The sequence below is a fragment of the Tubulanus polymorphus genome, chromosome 4, assembly GCF_964204645.1.
Source record: "Tubulanus polymorphus chromosome 4, tnTubPoly1.2, whole genome shotgun sequence".
Lineage (NCBI taxonomy): Eukaryota > Metazoa > Nemertea > Palaeonemertea > Tubulaniformes > Tubulanidae > Tubulanus > Tubulanus polymorphus.
In genome coordinates, this window is record NC_134028.1 from 26,980,473 (window position 1) to 27,002,076 (window position 21,604).

General features: G+C 38.7%; 4 protein-coding genes across 4 annotated transcripts; 3 read left to right on the plus strand and 1 right to left on the minus strand.

The window, feature by feature from the left end:
* Positions 1 to 5,175: 5,175 nt before the first annotated feature.
* On the plus strand, positions 5,176 to 9,948 carry LOC141904035 (alcohol dehydrogenase class-3 chain L-like). The gene is made up of 10 exons (XM_074792477.1): positions 5,176 to 5,290; positions 6,187 to 6,288; positions 6,824 to 6,968; positions 7,096 to 7,186; positions 7,700 to 7,832; positions 8,058 to 8,274; positions 8,804 to 8,934; positions 9,021 to 9,156; positions 9,305 to 9,443; positions 9,655 to 9,948. The coding sequence occupies exons 1-10, from the start codon at positions 5,270 to 5,272 to the stop codon at positions 9,686 to 9,688; spliced, it is 1,149 nt and encodes a 382-aa protein (XP_074648578.1). The 5' UTR covers positions 5,176 to 5,269; the 3' UTR covers positions 9,689 to 9,948.
* A 32-nt stretch (positions 9,949 to 9,980) lies between these two features.
* LOC141904036 (alcohol dehydrogenase class-3-like) lies at positions 9,981 to 12,746 on the plus strand. The gene is made up of 10 exons (XM_074792478.1): positions 9,981 to 10,143; positions 10,330 to 10,431; positions 10,705 to 10,849; positions 10,935 to 11,025; positions 11,309 to 11,441; positions 11,514 to 11,730; positions 11,826 to 11,956; positions 12,026 to 12,161; positions 12,286 to 12,424; positions 12,499 to 12,746. Exons 1-10 carry the CDS (start codon positions 10,123 to 10,125, stop codon positions 12,530 to 12,532), a joined length of 1,149 nt encoding a protein of 382 aa, XP_074648579.1. The 5' UTR covers positions 9,981 to 10,122; the 3' UTR covers positions 12,533 to 12,746.
* A 1,288-nt stretch (positions 12,747 to 14,034) lies between these two features.
* LOC141903301 (alcohol dehydrogenase class-3-like) lies at positions 14,035 to 17,886 on the plus strand. The gene is made up of 10 exons (XM_074791401.1): positions 14,035 to 14,128; positions 14,360 to 14,461; positions 14,706 to 14,850; positions 14,936 to 15,026; positions 15,206 to 15,338; positions 15,419 to 15,635; positions 15,727 to 15,857; positions 15,988 to 16,123; positions 17,230 to 17,368; positions 17,584 to 17,886. Exons 1-10 carry the CDS (start codon positions 14,108 to 14,110, stop codon positions 17,615 to 17,617), a joined length of 1,149 nt encoding a protein of 382 aa, XP_074647502.1. The 5' UTR covers positions 14,035 to 14,107; the 3' UTR covers positions 17,618 to 17,886.
* Positions 17,887 to 18,706: 820 nt separating this feature from the next.
* Positions 18,707 to 20,276, minus strand: LOC141903935 (uncharacterized). Its single transcript, XM_074792338.1, has 3 exons — positions 20,199 to 20,276; positions 19,800 to 19,923; positions 18,707 to 19,108 (listed from the first exon to the last, which is right to left on the minus strand). Exons 1-3 carry the CDS (start codon positions 20,266 to 20,268, stop codon positions 18,847 to 18,849), a joined length of 456 nt encoding a protein of 151 aa, XP_074648439.1. The 5' UTR covers positions 20,269 to 20,276; the 3' UTR covers positions 18,707 to 18,846.
* Positions 20,277 to 21,604: the final 1,328 nt, after the last annotated feature.

Consider the following 21,604-nt stretch of genomic DNA (forward strand, 5'->3'; position numbering starts at 1 on the left):
AATTTGCCTGCTGCGAATTTTAGACTCTTGCACCATTTCCACTTATCGATATCTAGTTTCCATATCTAAAAATCACTGTAAAGTATTAAGTGCTATGTAATTATGATATTTGGAACGTGGCCTAAATTATTGTGAATGGATACTGAAGATTGCGATGCGGTGCGTGTAGCACCTCTTGAAAAACCTGCTCATTCGTGATTAAATCTTGAACGATGGCGGCGAGGATGGTGTTTTACACGATGCTTATTATTCTAATGCTGGCGATATCAAAAGTTGCTGGTCAAAGTAAGTTATCAAACGCAGTTCTGGGTTCGGTTCCGCAGTTCTGAGTTAGACTTAAGAGTTAAGACAGATGGAAAATGAACTGATTGATTCAGAATTATAACTTGGGAGTTTAACTCTAACTCACAACTCGTGAAATCAGATCCTGCAGTTGTTCAGTTCCTAACGATACGATTGTGAAGTTTTATCACTGGAAATGGACTAACTTGATCACAAATCTTGTTGTCAAATTGGGTCGGTTTCAAAACCCAGTAGCTCGAGCCTCTGATCTAGTGAGACCAATGTGTTTACTCTGCAGTATTTGAATTCTGGGACAGTTGTAGCAATGTTGGATCGTCATTACATGAATCGCAATTGAAACTTGTTCACATATATTACAATATTCCGATGATGCAGTCTGCGTCGTGGCAAACGGAGTCAACTACATTTACTGCATCATAGAAATAATGGCTTTGATTTTGTCATAATTGTTTTTGTGGTACAGGTGAGACTGGCTGGCAGACAGAACAGAAACTTGTTTCGAGAATATTTTCCAACGACGCTAAGAATGCGCTACTCTTTCGACCATACACGAAATATAACGTCCCAGTAGAAGTAAAAATTAATATGATGCTGCAGAACATTGTCGACGTGGTAAGTGATTGAAATTCCTGGGAAATATGTTTGGGTCCAATCTTGCTAATACGGTACCTAACTACCAGCATAAATAACTTAAGACTTGGGACATCTATTCATAAACCATAAAAAGTTTCCGTCCAATGAGGGATACGTGTCTCATAACGAAACAACATTGTAACCATCGATAAAACACTCCGAGTCCGTGTTGTGATAAAATCCGAATGAAAAAAAGAATACGAAATGTTTCCTTGAGCTGGTGTAGTTAGTTCAACGTCTTGACTATATCCGAATAGGAATAGACCAATTCACGAACACATTACCGGACTCAACATTATGATCTTTAAAATGTGAGATTTTATATTAACAAGTTGCACTTTATTGATTGTTTAGGATGAAGCGAAGTCAGCTATTACAGTCCACGCTTGGTTACAAATGGTAAGTAATTAATCAAAGATCGATGATGTTTTGTGACATAAATCGAGTTGATATATCGCGTTACTGTGTGTTTATAGTCGTGGAACGATTCTCGATTGATGTGGAATAAAGATGAATATTCGGATATGCAAGAAATTGCGATCCCGGCTTCAATGATTTGGACTCCAGACATCACGCATTACAACAGGTCTGTGATTTGTTAACTTTACAATTGAGAAAAAGAAGAATATCAAAATATTTAAGATAATTTATTCGAGAACTCTGATAATCCGCGACGAGCACAGTTTTATTTTGCTCGGATATGATTACAGCCTACAGCCCGTTCCGACGAGTTTGGTCGGTGAATCTCAACTAACCGTGTTTTCTGATGGAGGTGTTAAATGGACTCCTTCTCTACACATGCAGTCGTCGTGTTTATTTCACATCTCATCATTTCCGTTCGATCAAACGAAATGCTCGTTTCAAGTTGGTAGTTGGGTTCATCACGGTCTCGCGGTAAGATACACTCGACTCCATACAATCATATATTCAACATTGTAAATACACTCCAAATTCAACACAGTTCAGAATATTTCAGAAACGACTATAAGACTTACATTTTAAATCCATCATTATCATCAATAAACTTATTCTCGTGTTGAATAAACCTCACCTTTTCAGCTAAGATATTTGTGTCATCGAAAATCTGGCCATTTTATAAACAAGTGTTCGCTGCACTACCTGGTATTTCAATGACCGATTCCTCTCTTCATTAAATGTTTCAGATAAATCTGACGACCACTTCACACGAAGTTGATACTTCCGACTTTAAAAGTCAACGGGAGTTCCAGATAACGAGCACGGCTGCCAATCGTAGACAATACGGCTTCGAGTTATCTACCGAAACTTATATCGACATCGATTTTAGCATCGTATTAAAGCGACGATCGTCGATACTTGGTCTGATTTATGTGGCCCCCGCTGTATGTCTGGGGTTTCTTATTCCTTTCATATTCCTCGCGAACAGGAAATCACAAACTTTCGGTAGGGAAATCACTAGAAACCTCTACACTATAAAATATACATGTAAATCACGTGAAAACATAAAATAATGGTGAAATGCCTTAGATGCCTTAGATTGTGTTAAATGACCACACTAACATTCAGTTTTCTTTTGCTTGGTGTAAACATTCTGACAGAATGATTACTCCAAGTTCATTGTAAGTACATATAAGTACACCAGACTTCAACAGATTTGTTCATAAAGTAACGATTTAAAATTCTAATTGCGCAATGATATGAATTAATGAATAAAGTAAACTTTGCTTGAGTCGGATCCGATCGATCATATCGAATAACCGTTCAACTCGAATAACCGTTCAACTCGGATGCTTTTTAAAACATTTTTGAGATACTTTAGACGTTTATTAGCCAATCAGATATCTCTCAAGTCGGACACATTTTACGGTCCGAGAAGATCCGACCTGAGCGGAAGCTTTTGTATATTCAAAGGAATATTCATTGAATAAGTCGTTAATTCACATTGTGTTTATTATTATAAACTGATTTCAGGTGTTGGTTTACAAATCTGTATTTTGTTACTTCTATCAACATTGGTCGGTGTATTCCCGCCTTCAAACATCACTGAATCACCAGCAATAGGTATCAAATACGAGCTTCTGAAAACGTAGTCATTTCAAGAAACCCATTATCTTGTGGCAACTGATATATTTTCAGAATAGTAAATTGAATCTATTGGACAGTTGCTACTACAATCAGTTCTCAATTAATTGAGATTTCCTGTTTTATCTTGAACTCTGTATAAATGTTCTCAATGTTTCAGTTGTTTACTACGCATCGTGTTTTATCGTGGGGTCAGTTTGTTTGATATTGAAGTTTCTGTTGAGTATTCTATGCGACTCGGCGCTGCCTCTTCCACCGCCTTCTCTTATCGAGGTAAAATCATCGTTTTACAAAACTGCTGCGTTTATTTTCGATAACGATTTTGAAAATTCTTTTTTTCGCGCAGTGTTTCGGGAAATTGGGAAAATGCCTTTGCGTTAATCCGGAAGTCCAACGTAATGACGAACAGCCAATCATCGACAACCCAGGCGATGATGTCACGCCATCACGGACTGCTGGCGCCACCTGGTTCCCGCTAGTTGAAGTAATGGAGCGTATTTGTTTTATTCTGACCCTGACGCTGATGATAGTGTTGATGGTTGCTTACATTCCTGTTCCGAAATGAAACGAATTAAATACACGATCATTAACTACATCTAAGCACAGCTGAATACTTGAGTAAACTAAATATTAACTCATTTCATTGTAAGCAAGGTTTTATTAATCGTATCAATAAATTCAGTTCAACCGGTCTGAGTTTATCTAAACTTCTGTAAAGTGGACCTGGATCCATCCAGAAAGTCAGTCCCGTTTAAGATAGCACTAACTGTGGAATTGTACTACAAACAATAATCGTAAAATTGTGTTTATCTTTTCTCAGATGAATATATTACTATCCATAATCAAGTACAAATAAATGGTTTATTGTATATTCTATTCTAAGTGTTTCCCATCAGTGTGTTTCCAAGGTTCCTGTAACTCTCTGAAGTTCGCACTGTTCCTTTCCTCCACCGCAGTTGTAGCATCTACAGTGATTTATGATTGTACCAATTGCACTAAAGTAATTGTAAATTAAGGCATTCTTTCCGTGTTCTCTCCGATCGTCAATCTTTTCAACCATTACCCGCAGCCAGTTTCTGCTGCACTTACTATCATTTGCCCTAAATATTGAGCATCTGAAACCGGTCAACATCACCACAACTGACTGGTCATCATCAACACAACTGACTGGTCAACATCACCACAACTGACTGGTCAACATCACCACAACTGACTGGTCAACATCACCACAACTGACTGGTCATCATCAACACAACTGACTGGTCAACATCACCACAACTGACCGTTCAATATCACCACAACTGACTGGTCAATATCACCACAACTGACTGGTCAATATCACCACAACTGACTGGTCAACATCACCACAACTGACTGGTCAGCATCACCACAACTGACTGGTCATCATCAACACAACTGACTGGTCAACATCACCACAACTGACCGTTCAATATCAACACAACTGACTGGTCAATATCACCACAACTGACTGGTAAACATCACCACAACTGACTGGTCAACATCACCACTGGTCAACATCACCACAACTGACTGGTCAACATCACCACAACTGACTGGTCAATATCACCACAACTGACTGGTCAACATCACAACTGACTGGTCAATATCACCACAACTGACTGCTCAACATCACCACAACACTGACTAGTCATCATTACCACAACTGAGGTTGTGGTCACCACAGCTAAACGGTCACCACACTGACCAAATAATCACACAAACTTCATCAGCCACAACAGTTCAGTGGTGCTCCTAGGTTTTTGTCATCTAGAACTTCTAGAATAAATAGAAATGCCCTTCGAGTCGCGAGGCTGCGCACGGGTATCGAAGTATCGAAATCTCGTGCTTTCATATAAAACCATTAACCTACATGTAACTACCCCACACAAATAGTAATCTATTCCCGTATAAGACACTAAGAATTTCTCATACAATATTTACGAAAATCTACGTGCGACCTTGAATAAAATTCACCGGGTTGAACTTTCAATCACAGGCCATTAAGAATAGATAGATTTTTTACCTCGACTCTACACATAGTATTGTGCGTTTTAGGGAATTTTTATACACATTTCTTGTGCTTTCGAGCTATTTTTATAACCACGTTATCTATATCTGCCTATTTAGACTGGTTATTTATGACCTCACAATCCCAGGCCACTGTTTGCCCGGTTTAGAACGCGCACTTATTTTCTCTTTGCTACCATATTTTTTACTCATACACATCTGTTGGTAGTTCACGGTGATTGAAATGGCGGATACTACGGGAAAGGTACGTTTTACATTCAACGAAAATCTTCTTTTTTTTTAAATTAGTCACGGCACAGTTACAGCTGTCCGCTGTCTTGTATTCGTGCATTTAGGGGGTTCGCATTTGGAACAGAAAATTGTTCACACCCTCTTGAAACGTTTCGCCGCTTCTTTTAGACGAGGATTTGTACAAAAGAGTAATATATAAAAGAGTGCTTGACGAAAACTAAGGCGCTCCCCCCTCCGAATGTGTCCCTGATAATACAATAATTTCTGATAAAACTGAACCGGTTATTTATATTACAGCTGAATCGTTATCATGAAGAAATTAGTCACAAATTCCCAGGTTATTGGATATAAAAAAACTACTTGTAAAATGCAGTAAAACGCATCTAAAACTATTTTTCAAAATTTTCCCTGTATTAGTGACGAGGCATAATCCCACATGCTGTCGAGCGCCTGTGGTGCGAGGGGTATTCTTGAGGGGGTTTCCCAAACAATTTGAAAAAGACTCTGCTGTCTTCAGATTGGTCCAGTGTATCGCTTTATGTATCGATAGACAACCGGAGGAGATTTCAGGGAATTCATCGTTTGAAATTCGTCTCAGAATCGAGTGAAATATTGATATGTGCCATAAAGTTCATGTTTTACAAATTATAAAGTCTTATTCTTGTCTGTAAAACATTTGTTGATTTCACAAACACACGAAAGATGATTTGAATTCTAACGTAACGGTCTTGTCCCCTATGCGTCCATGCATTTTATGAAATCTACATGAATACAGGCTTTGTTATAGTCAGATAACCTAGAATTAAAAGTGATATCATTCAATAGTTAGTTTTATCTATGAATCAGAATCGTTTCTATGCGATAAATACTAAATGTAGAAAAAGTAATCTGGTTTTTTTTTCGCTGCAGACTATTGAATGTAAGGCAGCCGTTCTGTGGGACTATAATCAACCATACAGTATCGAAACAGTACAGGTTGCTCCACCTAAAGCCGGTGAAGCGCGGGTCAAGGTAATTAAACATACCATTAACCTAATTAACGTTAGTTGCAGCTGATTTATATTTTTAAGATGTCCTATATGCGGATGAATAATTTCGCCAAGATACGTAACTACTGGTGATGTTTGCTTAAACACGCGTCGTGCTATTCACAATTTAAACACTCGATAGCTCTCCAACATTTTTGGAAAGCTGATTTTAGATACAGTCATAACATGTTCAAGGCGCTATACGTGGTTCTTGTTTTGGTTTGGTTTGATTTTAAAGTTGAATGTGAATCACCACTTGCTACGAGAACTAGTGCAAGAACAATCAGATTCTTTTCTAATTTCGCGTAAAAAGCTACTAATTTACCTTTTAGATTAAACGGAGCTTAGTCAGTTACTATAGTAATTGTATTTCCTAGCTAAAGATCGACCTGGTAGCCATAATGGCCTCGCACACGCCTAGGAAAACTGTAGGACTAGTAATTATTGAAAGAACCCGAACTTATAGTTCTTAGTTTCAAGTTAGGTTTTCTTTGCTTTTTTTTCATGCCTTTTTCTAGCTTATCGCGAGTGGTGTTTGCCATTCTGATGCTAGTGTACAGAACGGCACTTGGTCGTCTATCGGTCCAGCTCCGATAATTCTCGGACACGAAGGCGCGGGTGTCGTTGAAAGTGTCGGGGAAGGCGTCACGTCTCTTGTCCCAGGTAAAAAACTATATGTTGAATTTTGTTAAATAAATTCAAGCGATGAACTAATATATAATTACAATCTTTCTAACCCAGAGAAGTTAATATTTTTCAAAAAACAAATGATCAGTGTCTTGATTTTCAGGTGACCACGTGTTAACCTCATTCCTCGCTGAATGTAACCAATGCCCAGTTTGTGAAAATCCAAACGCGAATTTTGTCTGTCAAAAAATACAGTGAGTAAAATCTATCTATATATAATAGTAAATCTCTGAGCCACCACACAGATTAGCGGTCGATGTCTCCGCTATTCGTTTCAAGGGGTTCGAAAATTAATTTGTAAATCTTGAAATAACAACTACTTGATTATTTGGAAACGGGTCGCAAGCATAGTTTGCAAGAAATGAATTTTAAGCGCACATGACTAGGGCTACACGAGGCGATTGTAAGACTGACGCAGCTAACTGTGTATGTGTTACAGCGCAGTTTGTAAACATTATATCAGTACTGCCAAGGTTACCAGAAGAACTAGAGTAAGGCTGGAAATGGGTTGTAACTTAAGAGATTATGTTTGAAGTTGTCTTTCAGACCAATTCCGATCAATTCGTTTACGGAAATAGATCAGTCATAAACGAATGAACGAATAGTAGAGAATTAAATAGAGGCAACTTTGATGCTGGTATCAATCTGCGTAACTTGCACCCATGAGGTTCAAATGGTACATGCTTGATAATGTTGATACATTGCAGGACAACGTTTAACCAAGCTGTCCTCGTAGACGGAACAACAAGAATCAAATGTAAAGGCAAAGACATCCGTTCGTTCACTGGAACTAGTACATTCAGTGAATATGCCGTCGTTCCCGAAATCAAACTCGCAAAGGTCTTTACAATAAATTACCTGTCAGCGAAATAAATGAAATATATATCGATAAGAATAAGGAAAAGAATTCAGTACTTCCGAAGATAACTATTAGAATATAGTCGAAACCTCGAATGAATATATTTATTAGCTCGGGCACGGAAGTACATCCCTGGCTCGAGGGCGCATTTTGGACTCTTTAAGACAACATGTCATTGAGAAGGCTCTTCATTGTAAAAATTTCAGATAAACCCCGAGGCTCCACTGGATAAAGTGGTTTTGTTAAGTTGTGGAGTCGGTACTGGTTACGGCGCTGCCCGTAAAACCGCCAACGTTCAAGCAGGTTCTACATGTGCTGTGTGGGGTTTAGGAGCTATCGGTATGGCCTGTGTACTAGGCTGTAAACACGCCGGAGCTGCCAAGATTTACGCCGTTGACATCAATCCGGATAAGGAAAAGAAAGGTATAAACACAAACGTGACGCCTTTAGAGGCATACAGAGTAACCTGCAACCGCACGGGAACGATTTGGTACAGATCAGGCCCGAGTCAAATTTGACCCGTTCCTTATTGGAGAACGCGTTCATGCGTAAACCACTAGACAAAATGAAATAAGTAACTTCCGGAACCAGTTGCAATTCGCACGCAATAATTTGACCCGTTCAAGAAATTTGGCTCAGGCCAGATTTAACCCGGGTCAAACATACATGGGCCAAATTGGCACCCAAATCTGGCTCTGACCAAAACGCTTGTGAGATCGGGGCTATAGTTCTCAGTACTGGAGACTTGCTGCTGCCACAACAACAAAAGGAAATCGAGGGAATTATAAACTTCAAGGGTCCTTCAATGTATGTAAATCACTTATTGAGTTTGTAGCGATGCCATGTCGAAAAAGCACGATGCTGCCAATGCCTTTATATTTACAATTATTGTTGTGTTTCGTTTTAGACTAATATTTTACTATAAACAGCAGTATATAATTGTATTTCTCAGCGCGCGCAGTCGGTGCTACTGACTTCATCAATCCTAAAGATCACGAGAAACCGATACAAGAGGTTCTGCAGGGATTAACAAACGGCGGATGTCACTATACATTCGAGTGCGCAGGCGCCGTTGTCACTGCCGTAAGATACGTGGAATTAATATGTTCAATTTATCGCAAAAAAGAAATTAATATAATCTTAAGTTGTTGATCGAATTTTATTTTCAGCAAGCAGCTTTAGAAGCGAGTCATCCTAGTTGGGGTAAATCTGTTTTGGTCGGTATGGCTCCTCAGGATAAGACTCTATCGGTCAGTCCGTTTACCTTACTGAGCGGCCGAACCTGGATGGGAAGTTTTTATGGAAGTAAGCCAACAAAATATTCAAATACCGTTCGGCAATTCATTTGAATGTTGAATTATTTTCATAATCAAGACTTCTATTAGTTTAGCATAAGTTCGGAATTGTTATAACTGAAATATCAAAATGAGAATCTGATATCTGTCTATCGCAGGCTACAAACCTAGAACTGATATTCCTAAACTGGTGGATGAATACATGAAAGGCGATTTTCCACTGGACGAGTTCATCACACATAGAATGCCTCTAGATAAAATCAACGAAGCTTTCGATTTTCTCATGACCGGTAAAAGGTACTGAACTATTCAATCCGACGTATGTGAAAATAAATAGTTATTTGATAGAAGTTCTAGACGCACCGCGATGTACTAACCTTAACCGTTCTGTACGATAGTAAACAATGTTTTTAACATTTACCCTTTGTTCTATTTCTTGGAGGTTGAATTACCGTCTTATATGAAACCCTGGAGATGTATCTATTGTTATTCTGTTGTTTTGTTTCAGTATTCGAACTGTGCTCGAGATCGGAAAACTGTGAAAGTGTTGAATATCGATCACAACCATTGCAAAGTGTTTGTTTGTCAATTTCGACTGATACAACACAAATCACGAAACGTTTCATCTGGTTTTACACACTGCATACTGATGGATTCGAAAGATCCGTTTGATATTGGGAAAATAAAGTACATCAATGATTTAATACACGCGATTAATAGCATTTTTGTATCTGAATAGTTTGATTTTATTTCCTCTTGAGAAATCTTCTTGAAAAATACAGAAACCAGGAATGTATTGAAAGCAAGTAGTTCTCATTCCCAGGGTAAAATTGATAGCAAAAATGCCCGACTTAATTTTTTCCAAAATACCTGTTGAATTGATGTATGATTTCCCTGGCTATAAATAAGATACTGGTAAGTTCAACAACGCGCATTTTCCACCTAGACATCTTCGGATACTTCCTACATCACCGGCATGGCTGACACAACTGGAAAGGTAAAATTCATATAGCTTTTCGTATCTTCATTTCGAGGTACAACTCTGCAAGAATATTCTTGCTGTACACGAATTTTTACTTTTCAATTACTGAAACTAATTCAAGATAACTATTTACAACACTCAAAATACACTTCTATTTTTAATTAGTTTCTGTACTGAGTTTTCTTCCTATTATTTCATCAGACGATCGAATGTAAAGCAGCTATAGTATGGGAGTACAATACACCTCATAGTGTGGAGACTATTGAAGTCGATCCGCCGAAAACTGGCGAAGTTAGAGTTAAGGTAACTCGCATATACAGTAGACTGTGATTGCCTCAGGTGTCCCACACCGCTTCTATTCGTGTGATGACATCAAATTGATGAATTCCCCATGAAAACTTCAAAATTGTGCAATAGTGTTGATTATGCCAAACAAAACTGGCCACTGAGAATTCTACCGAAAATCCGGATCGTATCCGAGACAAATGCAATCTATACCGTCGTCTTATGTTATCTATAGAAATAAGTGACAAAATATTTCATTTTTCTCTCGCAAACCTTTAATTCGTTTTACAGATGATAGCTAGCAGTGTTTGCCATACGGATGCGACCATTCAGAATGGCTCATGGCCGTCTCTCGGCCCGGTGCCGATAATCACAGGACATGAAGGAGCAGGCGTAGTTGAGAGCATCGGAGATGGCGTCACGACTCTGAAACCAGGTGTGATTGTAAAGCGTGGATGATTGATTTCACACTCAAAATCTGAGATAAAAACTCAGTGATTGTTACTATGATTGTATAACAGGTGATCATGTATTGGTATCGTTTCTGGCTCAATGTGACGACTGCCCGATTTGTGTTCGGCCGAAAGCTAATTACATTTGCCATAAAGTCAGGTAAGCATCATTTCCACAAAAGATTCGCTTGTGTCTTCTGACGGTAAGGGCTGGTGAGTCTTCTGACGGTAAGGGCAGGTGAGTCTTCTGACGGTAAGGGCAGGTGAGTCTTCTGACGGTAAGGGCTGGTGAGTCTTCTGACGGTAAGGGCTGGAGACCTCTCCGGGGTTCGGACAGCTAAAGGAGTGTAGATAAAATTGTACTACGCAGCGATGACCGAAGCGATTGTATGATAGATTGGTTATTGATCGGTGAACAGAATTCGTTACATATCTATTTCAAGGGGAACGGTAGAGAAGGGTCTGCTTACAGATGGTACGACTAGGTTTAGATGTAAAGGTAAAGACATCGCGAGCTTGTTCACCACTGGTTCGTTTAGCGAATATGCTGTTCTTCCCGAATTACGAGTCGCGAAGGTGATGAATATTCACATATACAAACATCAACAAGATATAAAAGAACAAGAGATGAATTCATCTTATTTTCAGATAAATCCCGAGGCTCCGCTGGATAAAGTGGTTTTGTTAAGTTGTGGAGTCGGTACTGGTTACGGCGCTGCCCGTAAAACCGCCAACGTTCAAGCAGGTTCTACATGTGCTGTGTGGGGTTTAGGAGCTATCGGTATGGCCTGTGTACTAGGCTGTAAACACGCCGGCGCTTCCAAGATTTACGCCGTTGACATCAATCCGGATAAGGAAAAGAAAGGTAGATAGATGTAACCCATAAAGCAACACACTTGTAAACCTGTTCGCAAATAATCTTTCGATACAATCTGATATCTTTATTTCTGTTTTTAACAGCGCGCGCAGTTGGTGCTACTGATTTTATAAATCCTAAAGATTACGATAAACCGATACAAGAGGTTTTACGTGAACTAACAGATGGAGGATGTGATTACACGTTCGAATGTGCGGGAACACTTATTACTGGGGTAATAGATAGTGAAACTAAGTGATTCCATATATTTCCAACAGCATTAAATCAAGTAGTCTGTTTTCAGGAAGCGGCATTAGAGGCCTCCCATCCCAGTTGGGGAACTACTGTAGTAGTCGGTCTGGCTCCGCAGGATAAGAAATTCGCCGTTAGCCCAGGAACAATGTTGACTGGTAGGACTTGGAAAGGCAGCTTCTTTGGAAGTAAGTACCAGACACGGGCGAGATATAGATATACATTTTAATTGCGTGTGATAACCACAAAAAGTCATTGACTGCAATTTCAATCGCAATAAATACAGTTTAAAAACCTGATTTTTTTCAACAGGCCAAAAACCGAGAACTGATATCCCCAAACTGGTGGATGAATACATGAAGGGTGGTTTTCCACTCGACGAATTCATTACACATAAAATGCCTCTTGATAAAATCAACGACGCTTTCGATTTGCTTCTTACAGGGAAAAGGTGAGTGTATATAAACTAAATCAAATATATAGGAGAAACATCTCACATGATTTCACTTCCTTCTTATACTCCAGCATTCGTACCATAATCGAGATGGGAACATTGTAAAACCTACCGGTCCCAGACGGCGTCGAATTCATCTCTGTCCATAACAGATGATCTACACAAGAGCTTTTTTCTCTACTTCATTTTGTTAGAATGGTTATTGTAGAACAGAATAGTTATCAAACTTGAGTTCAGTTGATTTCACTGATGTCAGGTATAGACTGTATTGCATATAGTTCTTAGATATCTAAACCAATAAAGTTTAAAAGTAGATTAAGTTCAGTAAAGTTTTTGACACTTAGATTTATACAGGACATCGTGGATTCCAATCAGTCTCGCGTCAGTGACTGCCAGGTGGTCCCGCTTTTTGCGTCTCTCCTCAGTCTCTGAATAAATGAATGCTTGAGATGCAGCAGGTTGGTGCAGTGACGGTGAATTGAACTGTAGCTCGATACCGTTAAATAAGTTAAAAGATTGTTTGGTGATTTTATCGATTATCACATCCTGCAATGGACCTGTCAATTTCAACATTGTAAAACTCATTGGAATGACTGGGATATTCGGTTCCGCTGCAAATAAAGTTCGCCCATGTGTTTGAAATTTACCATTAGCTGTTTCATGGAGGAGGATGTTGTAAGTGGTTTATTTTATTACTTCAAATCGTGAATTACATTCAGTGACAATAGGGGACATGAATAATTTATAATTCACGCGTGAAATTCATGAAAATTGTTATTTTAAACCTGATAAAATCATGCATCAACCAAACAATGACAGTCGAGTGTGTATGAACCTAACTCGCCAGATGACAATAAACCATGATTCGATCTAATCAAATGACATCCGATTCCTGTCGTCCCGTTCGATCAGTTGTTCGCTGGCAAATTCATGATTCTCCGACAATTTATCAAGAGATTCACGAAATCACGCTGATTTCTTGTCAAACACAAAATTACGCGTGAAATTCGTCGAATTAACGGTTCACAAAAAGTCTATTGTCCCCGTGGTCCCGGTTACTTAGTGATGAACTATGAGTTTTCAATGTTTTGTCTCTTGAGTCAAATTTAAGTGAGAATTGTCGAACTGGATCCTGTATTTTGTTAAGTTGCAGCAGATCTGACAGGTGAATGTCCTAATTTAATACAAACGACGTCGTGGTAACTATACCGATGTTTGTCTGTTTTCGTTCCAGTATTCGAATTTAGGATGAGAAAACTGAAAACTAGAATTGTTTATCTTCGATATTTTACTTCCCGTCCTGGAGTCATTTGACACACAGGAAACCAATATATCTGATACAAATATAATAAACTATATTCAATAATTGGATAATAAATGTTTTATTTATGATATTGTTTTATCTCGTATGATGGTACCCGCTTCCAGGGCACCCCCACCCCTATTTGTCCTAACAAGTAATTCGATTTATTCATGATTGAGGATATTGAACGCGAACCAGCAGATAGATTGAAAGACGATGTGACCGATATATTTTTTATTCCGAGCACTAATGATTATTTTTAGTTTGATTTATGGTTTACCGGCAAACTATTAATAAGCTTGATAAGTCTCGCAACAAACATTTCTAGCCCTGACATCGACGATTGTTGTGCATGCTTTAATACACCAAACACCAGGATGGCGGATACCACTGGAAAGGTAAAACTCATTAAAACACGAATTAACTTCATCTTATTAAGAGTCGTAACAATTTTCTCCGACACAGCCATAAGTTATTTGCAGATTTCTCTGAATTCCGAAAATCGGAATATTTCGTTTCAGAATTACTACTTTTTGAATGATGTAATTATTTCAGTAATTTGAAGAATATTCTAATCACTTTCTACGAGTTTTTCTGGCATATATCACAGAAACTTTATCTTTTCATAGACCATTTCATGTAAAGCGGCTGTACTGTGGGAGTACAATACACCTCATAGCGTGGAGACTATTGAAGTCGATCCGCCGAAAACTGGCGAAGTTAGAGTTAAGGTAAATTGTCGCTGCCTTTTTCTCGTTCAATCACCTTCCTCTTCTCTATCCCGTCTATCTCATTTACCCTCCGAGTAATGTTCTCCTCTCTCACCCTCTCTACATCTCACCCTCTCTCATCTCACCCTCTCTCATCTCACCCTCTCTACATCTCACCCTCTCTACATCTCACCCTCTCTACATCTCGCCCTCTCTACATCTCGCCCTCTCTACATCTCGCCCTATTCGCCCTCTTATTTTACAGATGATAGCTAGTAGTGTTTGTCATTCGGATGCCACCATTCAGAATGGTTCATGGCCGTCTCTCGGCCCGGTGCCGATAATCACAGGACATGAAGGAGCAGGCGTCGTTGAGAGCATCGGAGATGGCGTCACAACTCTAAAACCAGGTGTGATTGTAAAGCGTGGATGATTGATTTCACACTCAAAATCTGAGATAAAAACTCAGTGATTGTTACTATGATTGTATTACAGGTGATCATGTATTGGTATCGTTTCTGGCTCAATGTGACGACTGCCCGATTTGTGTTCGGCCGAAAGCTAATTATCTCTGTCATAAAGTCAGGTAAGCGATGTTTGGTAATCGAAAAGTTGTGTCCAGTTCGGGTCGATGTCGAGTCCGAATGTTTTTTTGCACCACGTTTTGCTTAACCACGATTTGCATTTTACAACTGATCGCAGATAAATAGTTCACTACAAGAAACTTAATTTCACGGTATATACATTACATCTCTTTGTTTCAAGGGGAACGTTTGAGAAGGGTCTGCTTCCTGATGGCACAGCCAGATTTCGATGCAAAGGCAAAGATATCGCGTGTCTGTTTGGTACCGGTTCATTTAGCCAATATTCTGTTCTGCCAGAACTGAGAGTCGCTAAGGTTGTTAAAATATATCAAAACTATTATTCAAATAGATATAGAAGTGTTGTGTTAACGGATGAAGTTTTTCTTCATTTCAGATAAATCCCGAGGCTCCGCTGGATAAAGTAGTTCTGATAAGTTGCGGTATCGGTACTGGTTACGGCGCTGCCCGTAAAACCGCCAACGTTCAAGCAGGTTCTACATGTGCTGTGTGGGGTTTAGGAGCTATCGGTATGGCCTGTGTACTAGGCTGTAAACACGCCGGCGCTTCCAAGATTTACGCCGTTGACATCAATCCGGATAAGGAAAAGAAAGGTAGATGGAACCCATAAAGCAACACACTTATAAACCTGTTCGCATATAACCTTTTGTTACAATCTGATATCTTAATTTCTGTTTTTAACAGCGCGCGCAGTTGGTGCTACTGATTTTATAAATCCTAAAGATTACGATAAACCGATACAAGAGGTTTTACGTGAACTAACAGATGGAGGATGTGATTACACGTTCGAGTGTGCCGGAACACTTATTACTGGGGTAATAGATAGTTTTAAATATGTATTAATTAAGACTTCGTATCCGCGATGATTCTTTCTTTTGATGCAGCACATTTTCCTACTGCACTTTTTAACTTATTCCAACTTCTCGTCTTCAACTTCATCTTCAGGAAGCTGCATTAGAGGCCTGCCATCCGAGTTGGGGAACGTCTGTATTAGTCGGTCTTGCTCCGCAAAAGAAGACATTCGCTGTCAGTCCAGCGACGATGTTGGCCGGTAGGACTTGGATGGGCAGTTTCTACGGCAGTAAGTAGTTTTTTCTATGCAAAGTCGCGGCTTCTTACATTGAATAAAAGGTTTGAGTGAGTTTCGAACCCGAGACCTTTCCGCGTCATTCAAATCTGATTACCACAACACAATATGTTATAATCTATTGACAATACGCAGAATCAAATAACATAGATTCCGGCGGCATGTATTGGTCACATCCCACCCAATGTTTAGATCTGGTTTCTCTTTAACTGCATTGACAAGTCTTTCACCTACTTATAAAAAGTCCAGTGAAAGGAACAGTCAATGAGTCATGGACTTGTTTTTGAAGTCATCCTCACCATGGCATAATGGGACATAGCACATTGTTCTGAACTATGTCTCAAGAAGAATTGAGATCGAAGACTCGTTTTGTTTCTAAAAACGAACGACCACTGAAATACGAGCCAGATATGAAATGTATAGAAATGTTGAGTGTAATTTATCCTTAAAAACAACGTTATCTACAAACATTTTATTATCCATATATCACATTTGATAAATCATATCACAAAACGTTTCTCATTTTGAGGAGGCCAAAACACTTATGTTTTCTGATATGTCTCACGTATGCTTTTTTAATCATTTTTTCGTATCACATTACTATATTCTTGGGTTATGTGTTGCTTGCATGTTAGGCAGTCTACCAACGTATGTTGAATCAAGGCACACAATTTACTGGTCGGGCTAGGGTCGTTTCCTGGTAGATTGGTGGGATAAGGAACAAATCAAGGATTCAATAGATTGCTTCACTTTCTTAAGAAACCAAACTTTAAAAAACTTGATTTTCTAAGCTCACATTTAGATTTTGCGTTGACCTACATTATGAACAATAAGGACTGCGTTCTTTTTCTATGATTAATGTATAATCATAAACATGTATAATGTACTTGTCAACGTAAAGATTCGAAGAGGAGCCGCTTTAACCTGGTGTAAACGAGACGAATAGTATTTGATAGGTTGAACTAGTTATCGTGGTTGAATGATTACTGTTGTTTCTTGCATTGACTCATTCACCTATATCCACTAGTAGCGAAAGCTCAGCTCTTCAAACATTCTCCATGCGTATAATTCAACTAAAACCTTACTTATTTCCATCGCAGGCTACAAACCAAGAACTGATATCCCCAAACTGGTGGATGAATACATGAAAGGCGATTTTCCACTCGATGAATTCATTACGCACAAAATGCCTCTTGATAAAATCAACGACGCTTTCGATTTGCTTCTAACAGGCAAAAGGTGAGTGTATAATATCGACAAAGAAATCCCAATCTAAAGATGAAGTCCGAAAAGTTTCTTTTAAGCTTGATTATCAGTTTATTAGTTTGAAGGAAACTTTTCGGTGTTTCATCAATGGTTATCGACATAGAACTTTAGATATGTTATGAAACGAATTTCATATGCCTTTTTGTACGCTTAAATCGGTATTGAAATGTTTTTAGTTGATATTTCAGCATTCGCACCATAATCGAGATGGGAACATTGTAAAACACAACGAACAACACGAGGCGAAATCCAGCTCTGATTCTGATTATAAAGACGTGCTTCACATATTCGAGAAATTCATTTATATTTCAAACAAAGAAACGTTTTCAAAGCCGTAATTTTGTGATATTTAATTAATGTCGTGTTAAACTTACCGTAACCTCTATTTCAACATATCTGAACCGATTCATTTACACAAAATACATTTATCTAGTATCATGATATACGCATTGTATATTTACAATTCCTCATCAATAAAAAGTAAGTTATTACACAGATTAATATTTTTATTCAAATCTTGGTGTCTTGGAACATTTTGGGCTTTACTGTCTACACTTCAATAGCGGCCACTACCAACAATAGTGCTGGGCCAGTTGTTCATCAGTCGGAAAGCGGCCCAGCGTCATTGTTGGTAGTTTTGAGACTGGTTTTACTATATCAATCCATGTAGGTCCTAAACTCAGAGATACTATCAAGACTTCTTAAAGAAGTGGTCAACCGACCGATCAGGGATGTTCTTGGAGATTCATGATCTATCTAATTAAAACTAGTCTCAAGATGTTCATTAGATTTTATCACTGGATTGGTGTGGCATCTGATGCACCTGCCTTGGCTGCAGGCCTGTGTTATATGATGATCATGTATTGATTGGCCTTGTGCTTTTGTACAATAACAACCGCTTAAAAATTCTCCTTCAGTCATCGACAAATCTATATCTTCACCGTACATAACTTCAACGAAAACGTTCCTCGACACGTACAAGCGACCTCTATCGGAATTCCAGCGCGTAAAGGGATTATTACGGATGTCAATTTTGACGAGAGCAGCCGAACATAAACGATCGTTTTCGCTTCCAGCTTTAGTCAGAACGAGCGTCACCCTAGCTACGTGCGATTGGATACTCTACTGAGGGAAGCGAGGATTCAGCGATAATCCACCAGGATCGCTAGTGGCACTGGGTAACCGTACTTCAACTTCTAAAATCAAAATAACTTGAGGCCTTCAAGAATACGATTTCATTAGTCAAGAATATCTAACTAAACACATATGGCACGTGATCATCGCCGTTCATATTTATTCAATTTCGTCATATTTTTGTTTACAGTAAATCATTGATGGAAAACGTTTGTTTAATAACTTTGTCAAATTGTGCGTTGAATTATTAACGAAAACTTTAAAGATGTTTCTCAAATTGTGACGATATCGTTTCTGTATACGGATTGTTATAGACATTATCCTGTCATAGTTATTATCCTATATGGTGGAGGCGTGGCCGTCGGGTCACACGTAGCTGCTTCGGCAAAATGCGTTTCATTGAAACTAGCGAAATCCGCGCTGTTAAACACGGACGTGTAATTACCAGATGATTCGCAGATTGATCTGAACGTGTTGCAACAATCGGGATACAGAGTAGATGACATACCGAAATAACAGGTGTCGTTCAACATGTTTTTGTACTCACACGGGAATACCGTCATTCTCATTGTGCCACACCTGCAAAAAATGAGTAAATTCGAGACATCTATATAGACACACCGGACAAAACACTTTGATTGAAAATGAACTATTAAACAATTACAGCCATTGAATATTTTGCCAACGCACTTCTAAACTTAAAAACTTATCGTCCACCGGGATTCCATGTTATACATTCAACTAATTAACCTACAAACGCCGGATATCTTATCGACGAATTCATATCCTACACTTCACGAAACATCGGCGGAGGCATTTTTAGTTAAAATGCGACTATTAAAATTGAAAATGAACTACAAACACCATCAGCACACTGTTTCAAATAGTTATCCCGGTCCATCCATACAATGGAAGTTATATAGATTTGTAGAGGAGTATACGCAAGGTTAGCTGGTTGTTACTCGAATCAAACTGTTCGTTTCAGTAAATCGATTTATGGGTCAAAATGAAAACGACACAAAAATATGCTTCAAAAGTAAATTTTGTCGTGGTTTGACTAATATTGATATTTTTAGGTTCACGCGTATGAATCAAGTTCCAAGCTGATCGAAATGGACTCCTTAAAACTTGTTTGACAATTAATCACACCATCTGGTAGCTGAAAGCTGCAATAACATCTCCTCCTCAGCAGCAGCAGCAGCAGCAGCAGCAGTAGCAGCAGCAGCAGCAGCAAGAATCTCTTCCAATTCATTTCGAATTGAGGACTTACGTTTCACACGTGACGTTCGCGTTACGGTTTTCACAATAGCACAGTCTACAATCTCCCTGCTCCTCGTAACGATTTGCAGCGCTGACAAAACTAGAGGCGGGAAATCTCTCAACAGTACAACCACCTGAAATCAGAAGCGATCATGTTTTTTTTTAAGATGCCAAATCAATGGCTGGTGAAATGTAAAGTATATAAGGCTACTTTCTCAAGAAATCCAAAATTGAGCTTCCCGAATTGTGCATGTTTTAAAAATACAAGAAATATCTTTGCTATTTTGAATAGAATACTTTGCTTTGTTCGTACAGAGTTCTGTTGTACGTAAATACCTGCAGTCGGTTTATCTATTTCTAGACGGAGAGCAGACTCTGAGGTTGGGACTGATATGAATCAAAGTCTTACCTAATCGAAAGCTGAGCGCCGCCTCCGAAACACCAGCAAATGCCACACAAACGAATACAGCGAAATACATGATGAAATTCTGTCTACACGTTTGAGTTGACTGACAAAAACACGTGAAAACTGGCTGTTTTTATCGTATACTGCGGTTTTTGAAGTGTTTGAATTTAATGTGAAATATGTTCCATAGAATAAATACTCAAATTTAACAATTTCCAATAAAGTAAAATGTTATTTTTATCGAATAGTTTTCCGAGGAATAGGGTTCAGACTCAAATTAAACTTACACAACTGTGGAAGTGGCTCAAGAGTCAAATTAAACTTACACAACTGTGGAACTGGGTTCAGAGTCAAATTAAACCTACACAACTGTGGAACTGGATTCAGAGTCAAATTAAACCTATACAACTGTGGAACTGGGTTCAGAGTCAAATTAAACCTATACAACCTTGGAACTGAGTCCGGAGTCAAATTAAACTTACACAACTGTGGAACTGGGTTCAGAGTCAAATTAAACCTACACAACTGTGGAACTGGATTCAGAGTCAAATTAAACCTATACAACTGTGGAACTGGGTTCAGAGTCAAATTAAACCTATACAACCTTGGAACTGAGTCCGGAGTCAAATTAAACTTACACAACTGTGGAACTGGATTCAGAGTCAAATTAAACCTACACAACTGTGGAACTGGGTTCAGAGTCAAATTAAACTTACACAACTGTGGAACTGGGTTCAGAGTCAAATTAAACCTACACAACTGTGGAACTGGGTTCAGAGTCAAATTAAACCCACACAAATGTGGAACTGGGTTCAGAGTCAAATTAAACCCACACAACTGTGGAACTGGGTTCAGAGTCAAATTAAACGCACACAACTGTGGAACTGGGTTCAGAGTCAAATTAAACTTACACAACTGTGGAACTGGGTTCAGAGTCAAATTAAACGCACACAACTGTGGAACTGGATTCAGAGTCAAATTAAACGCACACAACTGTGGAACTGGATTCAGAGTCAAATTAAACGCACACAACTGTGGAACTGGATTCAAAGTCTACACCTATGTTCATTATATCACATCCCAGTTGAGTCGAAACTAAAAAAAAAACCACCGTTGACTAAAACCAGACAAATTTGATTCGATATTTCCACTTTACATATTGAGTGAAATAATGATAGAGTCCCTCAATATTTGCCATTCTAAAGCGCTTTAATTTAGAGTCGGTTATATTAATTACGCTATTTAAAATAGAACCGCGTTACATATGTATAAACAAACCGTTTAATCACGTGTCACTCAGTTCAAACATCTACTCTACAGTGGAAAGCGCATGACAGCAATATCGATTTGATTTTTCCAACAGTTCGATAGCCATGTTATAATGTTGAAACGAGTCAGCAGAAATAACG

Excerpts from the sequence above, each read along its gene's own strand:
- LOC141904036 (XM_074792478.1), top strand. The coding sequence starts at position 10,123 with ATGGCTGACACAACTGGAAAG. Across the intron at positions 10,144-10,329 it reads TGGCTGACACAACTGGAAAG|ACGATCGAATGTAAAGCAGC; the intron begins GTAAAATTCATA and ends TTATTTCATCAG. Across the intron at positions 11,026-11,308 it reads TACATTTGCCATAAAGTCAG|GGGAACGGTAGAGAAGGGTC; the intron begins GTAAGCATCATT and ends ATCTATTTCAAG.
- LOC141903935 (XM_074792338.1), bottom strand. The coding sequence starts at position 20,268 with ATGTATTTCGCTGTATTCGTTTGTGTGGCATTTGCTGGTGTTTCGGAG. Across the intron at positions 19,924-20,198 it reads GGCGCTCAGCTTTCGATTAG|GTGGTTGTACTGTTGAGAGA; the intron begins GTAAGACTTTGA and ends TTCTGATTTCAG. Across the intron at positions 19,109-19,799 it reads GCGAACGTCACGTGTGAAAC|GTGTGGCACAATGAGAATGA; the intron begins GTAAGTCCTCAA and ends CATTTTTTGCAG.
- LOC141904035 (XM_074792477.1), top strand. The coding sequence starts at position 5,270 with ATGGCGGATACTACGGGAAAG. Across the intron at positions 5,291-6,186 it reads TGGCGGATACTACGGGAAAG|ACTATTGAATGTAAGGCAGC; the intron begins GTACGTTTTACA and ends TTTTCGCTGCAG. Across the intron at positions 7,187-7,699 it reads TTTGTCTGTCAAAAAATACA|GACAACGTTTAACCAAGCTG; the intron begins GTGAGTAAAATC and ends GATACATTGCAG.
- LOC141903301 (XM_074791401.1), top strand. The coding sequence starts at position 14,108 with ATGGCGGATACCACTGGAAAG. Across the intron at positions 15,339-15,418 it reads CAGAACTGAGAGTCGCTAAG|ATAAATCCCGAGGCTCCGCT; the intron begins GTTGTTAAAATA and ends TCTTCATTTCAG. Across the intron at positions 15,636-15,726 it reads TCCGGATAAGGAAAAGAAAG|CGCGCGCAGTTGGTGCTACT; the intron begins GTAGATGGAACC and ends TGTTTTTAACAG.